At 40.6% G+C, this 8,534-nt stretch overlaps 1 protein-coding gene across 6 annotated transcripts in view; it reads right to left on the bottom strand.

Annotated features, from left to right (window-relative positions):
* Positions 1 to 8,534, bottom strand: part of AP2B1 (adaptor related protein complex 2 subunit beta 1) — a 141,980-nt gene that overhangs the window by 41,091 nt on the left and 92,355 nt on the right. For all 6 annotated transcript variants that reach the window (XM_017890989.1, XM_017890995.1, XM_017890992.1 and 3 more), the window contains one exon: positions 4,682 to 4,811. In XM_017890989.1, the coding sequence (XP_017746478.1) occupies positions 4,682 to 4,811 (130 nt within the window). The remainder of the gene's footprint in view (positions 1 to 4,681; positions 4,812 to 8,534) is intronic.

The following is an 8,534-nucleotide window of genomic DNA, read 5'->3' as shown; positions in this document are numbered from 1 at the left end:
AAAAAAAAAAAAAAAAAAAAAAAAAATAGTACCATGTTCAACTCCAAGGTAGCATAAAGGTCACTAGAAATAATATGTCTTGAGAGAAAATAATATGATGGCATATGTTTATTACAGCACTTCGGTGGATGTCATGTGGTGTGCCTATAGTTCCACCTGTTTGGGAGGCTGAGGTAGGAGGATCACTTGAGTCTAGAAGTTATGGCTATAGTGTGCTCTGCCAATTGAGTGTCCACACTAAGTTCAGCATCAATATGGTGACCTCCTGGGGGTGGAGGACCACCAGGTTGTCTTAAGAAGGGTGAATCAACATGGGGCAGAAACAGAGCAGGTCAAAACTCCCATTCTGATCAGTAGTGGGATTGCACCTGTGAATAGTCATTGAACTTCAGCCTGGGCAACACAGTGAGACCCTGTCTCTTCCAAAAAAAGAAAGTACTTTGAATGCTGGTAAGTTCTCCCCTTGTCCCCATCCACTAAACAATTAACTATTTCCTTAGCCTGGATAATGTAGTGAGACCCCTTCTCTCTATATATATATAAATTAGCTGGGTGTGGTGGTGTGCTCCTGTGGTCCCAGCTATTCGGGAGGCTGAGGTGGGAGGATTGCTTGAGCCCAGGAGGTGAAGGCTACAGGAGCCATGACTGCACCATCAGCCTGGGTGACAGAGTGAGACCCTATCTCAAAAAAATAAAAATAAAGAAAAATCCAGAAGTCCCAATATGAGCATGTTACTTAGGTAATTATTGAAAGAATCAAAAGAGGTGAACGAAATTGGCTTTGTGGAAGGAGATATTGGAGGTCTTGTTAGGGAGAAAAGTCTGGGGACTGGGTTTTTCTTAAATAACTGTAGAATTAGTTGGCTCTTTAAACTGTGCCTTTGTAATCCTGAAAACTTGAAAGAATGATGCTATCAATGTTCTCATAAGAGTTTATGGCCCTGTGAAAACAGAGGCCAAGCAGCTGTGGGAACTCTGCAGCATCTACATAAAGACCATAAGCATGACCCTGGAGATGAACACATGTTAAATCATAATTCCACTGTCTCCTTACAGACACTGACTTGAAAAAGCAGTCACTTGCCAGGTGTCAAGTTTGAAGAAGTTCATTGGGAAAATGTTTCTAAGCACAACTAACACACGAAATGAGAAACAGGGACATCAGAGTCAGAGAAAACTCATTTAAAGGAAATACATTTAGACACTTACTAAGGTTTTTGCTTTATTTAAGCAGAGAGAATCAATTCTCTTTTCAAGGAATATAATTATGTGATATAAATAAACTCAAGAAAGGCTCCCAGTAGGAGCAAGCTTAACTTTACTTTGTATAATGTCTATAAGTTGATTCACAAAAGCTTTTACAGTCAATGTCAGTATAGCAGAAAAATTCTTCCAGGTTCAAATCTCTACTAAGTATTTAATTCCCATATATAAGGGATAATGTATTTTACATTAAGAATGAATGGGCAGGGCATGGTGGCTCACTCCTGTAATCACAGCACTTTGGGAGGCAGAGGCAGGTGGATCACCTGCGATCAGGAGTTCAAAACTAGCCTGGCTAACATGGCGAAACCCGTCTCTACTAAAAATACAAAAATTAGCTGGGTGTGGTGGCGTGTGCCTGTAATCCCAGCTACTCAGAGGCTGAGGCAGGAGAATCGCTTGAATCTGGGAGGCGGAGGTTGCAGTGAGCCAAAATTGCGCCATTGTATTCGAGCCTGGGTGACAAGAGTGAAACTCCATCTCAAAGGAAAAAAAAAGAACGAATGGTATCTTTTTAACTTTTAAATAGTGTTTCAAATAGTCTATAAGCCAATAAGCAGTAATGAGTGTTTTGATGAAAAGATTTTATAATAAGTTTTATACTACAGTTCTGGCAGCTGGGCTTGATTTAATTGTTCTACACATTGATATTAAATTAGCCAAAACAGCTAAAACCCACATGGAATTCAAAATTTCATTTCCTCAATCCCCAACATTTTTTTCCCCCCGATTTTATGGTCTGTAGTACTAGAAAAATACTAATTTTCCCACATGAGCTCTTGAATGTAAACATTATACAAATATATATAAAAGCTAGATCAATCTTTATCTGGCTTTATCAGGATCTATACAGTTTAACCTCGTTGGAATGACGTTTTGATTTTCTTCTTGTTTATATGGGGAAAAAGGCAGAATGGAAGCTGAAATCTAAAGTACCCTACACATCCCTAAGCTAGCCATTAGTTTCAACTCTCACCAGCATACACTAAGTAGAGCTGCTCACAGGGGAAAAGTTTTCTCTTTTCAAGTTTTGTTTATCATCTCCATTGGGAAATGACAATTAATGAGAAAACAGCCACAATTATGACATCCCCAAAAGAAGAGAATCCAAGGGGAAACTTGAAAATCAGTAGTTAACTACAGATGGAAAAATTTAAAGGTTGCTTCTTATAATATCAGGTTTATGAAAATTAAAACTTACTAGTTCTAATATCATATCAATACTTTTGAGGACAGGGTTGGACTAAGATTCAGCTTCTCTTGTGAGGATTCCTATTCAGGAGTTAGTCAAATGGAAATGCCAGTAGGAAAGTAAACTGACATTCATTAATTTGTTTATTGTTTCTTTTCTTTTTTTCTTTTCATTTTAAGAGCAGAAAATTTGCCCTGGTTTCTGTGACCCAAATTCTCTTTCCTGCTTATGAGGTAAAGCATTCTTGCGTGCATGCTGACTGTCCTCAAATATTAGGCTTGAGGCTCTGTGGCCAATGGGAGGTTAGATTTCAATGAAAAGGGAACAGATGTAGATTTGGGTTAAGTTTCTTCAGGATCCTGTGCTGGAAAAGCCCCTTAACACATTACTGTCATCATAGTAACAGCCAATTCCATCTGCATAGTAATCCTTGCTTTATTCTTCTTGTCTGAGCCAAGTTATATTGTGACTCACTCGTCTACCCTCTCAATCGTTACTCCCTTTGCTGAAAAAAAGGCAGTCAACTACTGTGGCAACAAGGTAGTTAGTGAACTGGCAAACAGGCCTGTTGTGCTGGTATTTAAATGACTGAAGAATGTTTAGTTTTAACTCCAAGATACTTTACTCTTGACGTCTCACTATCAGTACTGGTATCTTACACTGGTATTTCTAGAAGATTAAACAATGGGATCCCACCTGTCTTGACTGGAAAGTGGAAAGCTGACATTTTTCTTTCATCATTTTAAATATATTTCATAGTCTCATTCAGACTGTACTATCTTAAGTTCTTAGTGGGGGTGGGGACAGTACCCGTCCTCCTCTTTGCAATGTCTTTTGACTATCCTTCACAGTGCATCTTTCTCTCTCTCTCCTGTTAAACTGTGAGCTCACTTTCAGTAGAGATTTTCTTTTCAGTTGGGGGTATTGAAGTCCCTAAATTTTACAACTGTTGTTAAAGGGCTACTTTGTATTTGCTTCTGACAGGACTCTAGGTTTCACCAGTCCTGGGCCAATTTTACATTAATGTATTGATTTGGAGGTTACTACATCTACATAAGTAGTGTAAATTTGGACTATATAACTCACCCATGGTATTGATTGGGCCTTAAATTTCTCATAAGGGGCTATACCCAGAACCCTGCTCAGAACTTTCCTATCATTTCTGGGGGATGGCGAAAACATTTTCCTAGTTCTCCTTTCTTTGAGAGAGCTGCCCTTCCAGGGTCTCCGCTTTATGCAGGGATCGATTACAGTTCCCCATTGCAGGGTAGCCCAAGGCTTTCTTGCTCTTCTTGTGAACATTAAAACCATAACCGCTAGCAATCTCCAGGGTTGCTACAGCTCTGACTTATGAGCTTACTGCTCTGCCTTCACGCTGCCTGATGCCCAGAAGGTTTATATTTCAAAGGAAACTTCAAGGTAGGTGAAAACTGAATGAAATTCTAAGCTGATACCCAAGCAATCTAAAAAATTCAACATTTTCAAGATAAAGAGGATCTTGTAGACCAGATAAAATTCTTCTAAGATGCTGTTATACTTATCATAGATACATGCTAATGAGGTCTTGTGGTCCAGTGTTCAATGATAACCTCCATATAAATCTCTTCTTATATGAATGACATTCAAATTTTGCTGTAAAAGTCTTAAGGAAAAAAGGTGTACAAATAGGAAGAAAAAAGTTTCTAAACGTTTGTTGAGTAAAAGAATGAATATCTATGTCATGCATGACTTTTGTTTTTCTTAACAACAAAACATAAAACTCTCGTCCACAAAGATTTATCTCAAATCCTATTCCATGAATAACTCAAACCTAAGGAAGAAAGAGGGACTTTTTTACATGTAAATGAAAAATTGGGCTGGGCACAGTGGCTCACACCTGTAATCCCAGCACTTTGAGAGGACCATGTGGGCAGATTACTTGAGGTCAGGAGTTCGAGACCAGCCTGGCCAACACGGTGAAACCCCATCTCTAGTAAAAATATAGAAATTAGCCAGGTGTGGTGGCTTGGACCTGTAATCCTAGCTACTTGGGAGGCTGAGGCAGGAGCATCACTTGAACACAGGAGGCAAAGACTGCAGTGAGCCGAGATCGTGCCACTGCACTCCAGCCTGGGCAACAGAGCGAGACTCTGTCTTTAAAAATAGTAATAATAATAATAATAATTAATAATAATAATAATTGGCAAGATATTAACTTGTACCACCTGAGTGAAGTAAAACTCTGACCTGGAGGTTATTCAGAGGTTCCATCTTCATGACTGGGCCCAAGGTATTGAGAGGCAGGGAGACATCAATGCTCTGGTTTGGCATCAGTGGTGTATGGATGGCCAGAGGAGTGCTGGGGATGACACCAAAGCTAGAAGAGGGGATACATAAATCACAGGGGTTAATCAAGAGGCAGGATTTAGGCTGGGTGTGGTGGCTCACGCCTGTAATCCCAGCATTTCGGGAGGCTGAAGCGGGTGGATCACCTGAGGTCAGTCAGGAGTTCCAAATCAGCCTGGCCAACATGGTGAAAGCCCGTCTCTACTAAAAATGCAAAACATTAGCTAGACATGGTGGCAGGTGCCTGTAATCTCAGCTACTTGGGAGGCTGAGGCAGAAGAATCGCTTGAACCTGGGAGGCAGAGGTTGCAGTGAGCGGAGAGCGCGTCATTGCACTCCAGCCTGGGCAATAAGACCAAAACTCCATCTCAAAAAAGAAAAAAAAAAAGAGGCAGGATTTTGTCATATCTTTGAGTTTTAATGGCATTTTGCTCCATTAAAAGGAAATTTTTTTTTTTTTTTTTTTTTTTTTTTGAGATAGGGTCTCATTCTGTCACCCAGACTGGAGCAAAGTGGCGTGATCTCAGCTCACCACAGCCCTCACCTTCCAGGTTTAAGCGATCCTCACACCTGAGTCCCCCAGGAAGCTGGGACTATAGGCATGCACCATCATGCCATGCTAATTTTTGTACTTTTAGTAGAGATGGGGATTCACCGTATTGGCCAGGCTGGTCTCAAACTCCTGAGCTCAAGCAATCTGGTCACCTTGGCCTCCCAAAGTGCTGGGATTACAAGCAAGGAAACAAAATTTTTAATACAATTAAATAAAAGGGGTAGCAGGAATCAAGGTGCTCAATTCCAATTTGCTGTAACATTGGTTACATTGTAACTTCTGTTTTCCATTAAATGGATTTGAGGAAGAAAATATTCATAAATGCAGAACTGCTTTGCTAGTGTTATGACTCTGAAAGTTTCTTCTCTTTAAAAGAAGGGACAGGTTTGATAATATCATTTTTAATAAGTCTTTCCATAGATAATTCTTCGGAGAAAGAAGAATTAAGAATTTCCACCCTGAGGCCAGGTGTGGCGGCTCACGCCTGTAATCCCAACACTTTGGGAGGCTGAGGCAGGAGGGTCACTTAATATAATGAGACCCTGTCTTTACTGCCCACCCCCTACCAAAAAAAAGTAATGAAAGAAAACAAATTAGCTAGGCATGGTGGCACATGCCTGTAGTTCTAGCTACTCTGGGGGCTGAGGGAGGAGAATCGCTTGCTTGATCCCAGGCATTAGAGGTTGCAGTGAATTGTGACTGCATCACTGCAGTCCAGCCTAGACGACAGAGCAAGACCCTGTCTTTAAAAAAACAAAACCAAAAAAACCCCAAAACCAATTTCTACTCTGTAAAGAGAAGTACGATAAATTATTTTGCAGGCCTGATAACCTGCCTGATAAGTCCAGAGGATTATTTACTGGTAATTCTCACTTTCCTTTTTTTTTCACTTACATAGGACACAATCACTGGGAAAGAGCTAGTCTAAATGGAACTGACTGGCTTATAAATTCCAAATAGTTAGGGTAAGTTGTGGAGCCAAACATGGCCACTTTCTAAGCTTCAGGCAGGCAATGAATAGCCACCAGTTTTCTCCAGGAAAACTTGTTTAATAATACAAGAATGGTAAAGATATGGGAAACTCAGCCTGAATCTGAAGTTAAATAGAAAACAAATACATGTGTGGGAAGACAGATGGTCTGAGAAGCATAAGGATAAAATTTTATAGGCTGGGGCTGGGGACGGTGGCTCACAATTGTAATCCCAGTTCTTTGGGAGGTGGCAGTGGGTGGATCACTTAAGGCCAGGAGTTTGAGACCAGGCTGGCCAACATGGTGAAACCACATTTCTACTAAAAATACCACAAAAATTAGCTGGGTAGTAGGCACCTGTAATCCTAGCTACTCAGGAGGCTGAGGCAGGAGAATCGCTTGGACCTGCGAGGTGGAGGTTGCAGTGAGCCAAGATTGCGCCACTGCACTCCAGCCTGGGCGACAGAGCGAGACTCTGTCTTAAAAAAAAAAAAGAAAAAAAGAAAAAAATTATAGGCTAGACATGGTGGCTCACGCCTGTAATCCCAACACTTTGGGAGACCCAGGCCAGGAGAGTGGATCACTTGAGCCCAGCAATTCAAGACCAGCTTGGGCAACATAGAGAAACCCTGTCTCTGGAAAAAAATTACAAATATTGGCCAGTGTGGCGGTGTGTTCCTGTGATCCCAGTTACTCAGGAGGCTGAGGTGGTAAGATCACTTGAGTCCAGGCGGTTGAGAACCCAGAAGGCTGAAGTTGCAGTGAGCCTCAACTGCACCATGTACTCCAGCCTGGGCAAAAGAGCAAGACCCTGTTTCGAGTAGGAAAAAAAAAGAAGAAAACAAAATTTTATAAAGATGGAGCAAAAAGAAAAAAGTGGGCCTAGAAGATAACAAACAAAATTATACAAATTTATATTGAATTTATATTCTAAATAGCCTCAGGATGGAAGATGGGACTACAACGTTTATAAAATTAACTAAAGAGTTTATACAAGCTGGTGCAGTGGCTCACGCCTGTAATCTCAGCATTTTGGGAGGCCAAGGCGGGTGGATCACCTGAGGTCAGGAGTTCGAGACCAGCCTGGCCAATATGGTGAAACCCTATCTCTACCAAAAAATACAAAAAAAAAAATTAGTCGGGCGTGGTGGTGGGTGCCTGTAATCCCAGCTACTCGGAACCTGGGAGGCGGAGGGTGCAGTGAGCCAAGATCACGCCACTGTACTCTAGCCTGCACAACAAGAGCGAAACTCTGTCTCAAAAAAAGTAAAATAAAATAAAATAGAAAAGAGTTTACACAGATACTCTTTCAAGAGTTAGAGTGGCTAAAGAAATATTTTCTTTTTCCTAAACTACACCTTAAGAGTACCAAATTGTAATAATGAAATCATCTTGAGAATTCATATCACTCATTTAGGGATAATAGTTATAAGGCAAAAAACCATTTTATTCTTTTTATTTTGCTCTCACAGTCATCAAAATTCTGTCATTAAGTCAATATTGGGAAACATGGCAGCAGCATAGTTCCAAATCTTCCAAGTGCTCATCTGAGAAATGAAATAGAGGAAACAAAGAGGGAGAAAAAAGTCCCTATAAAGCTGTAATTTCACCTTCTCCAAAACTACTAGTTAAAGAAAGCCCATAGAACTGGTGAGATGCTCTGGTGATACAGCAGGAAAGCACAGGAGTTCAGAGGAAACCAGGAGTAGTAGCAGGTCTCAGAGACTGACCACAAATATCCATTCTCAGAAGAGAGCCCCATTCCCAGAATAGACCAAGATCAAACAGGAGCAACATATGAATAAGGTTGGAGGAAAAAAAAAAGGTAGCAAGTCCCTTTCTACCAAGGGAGCCCTGGAGAGGAAAGAGCTCAAAAAGCACCACCTTCTAAAGAGGAAACAAACACCTTGGAAGACAGGACTTGAAGGCAAAGATCAGCCCTCTAGAATCAAGTTAGATTCAGAGAGGCTAAGAAGCTGTGGCTACACCACAGCAAAGAAGGAAACGTTCTTGAGGAGCAAAGTCTAAAAAACTACCCTGCCTATCTTCCTTTTCTATAGAAATCTACTAATAGCTACTCCTGCAAATTCCAACTCATTCAAATATGGGTATCAAGATGGTAAAAAATACAGCAACTATTCAAAGCCCTAGTATAAAAAAGTGGAAGGACAGCAGTACAACTTCCTTAATAGCAAACAAAACATACTTGAAAAAACAAAACAAAACAAAA

The sequence above is a fragment of the Rhinopithecus bieti genome, unplaced genomic scaffold, assembly GCF_001698545.2.
Source record: "Rhinopithecus bieti isolate Rb0 unplaced genomic scaffold, ASM169854v2 scaffold_20840, whole genome shotgun sequence".
Lineage (NCBI taxonomy): Eukaryota > Metazoa > Chordata > Mammalia > Primates > Cercopithecidae > Rhinopithecus > Rhinopithecus bieti.
The sequence above is the reverse complement of the archived record's forward strand: the minus strand, read 5'-3'. Positions and strand labels throughout refer to the sequence as shown.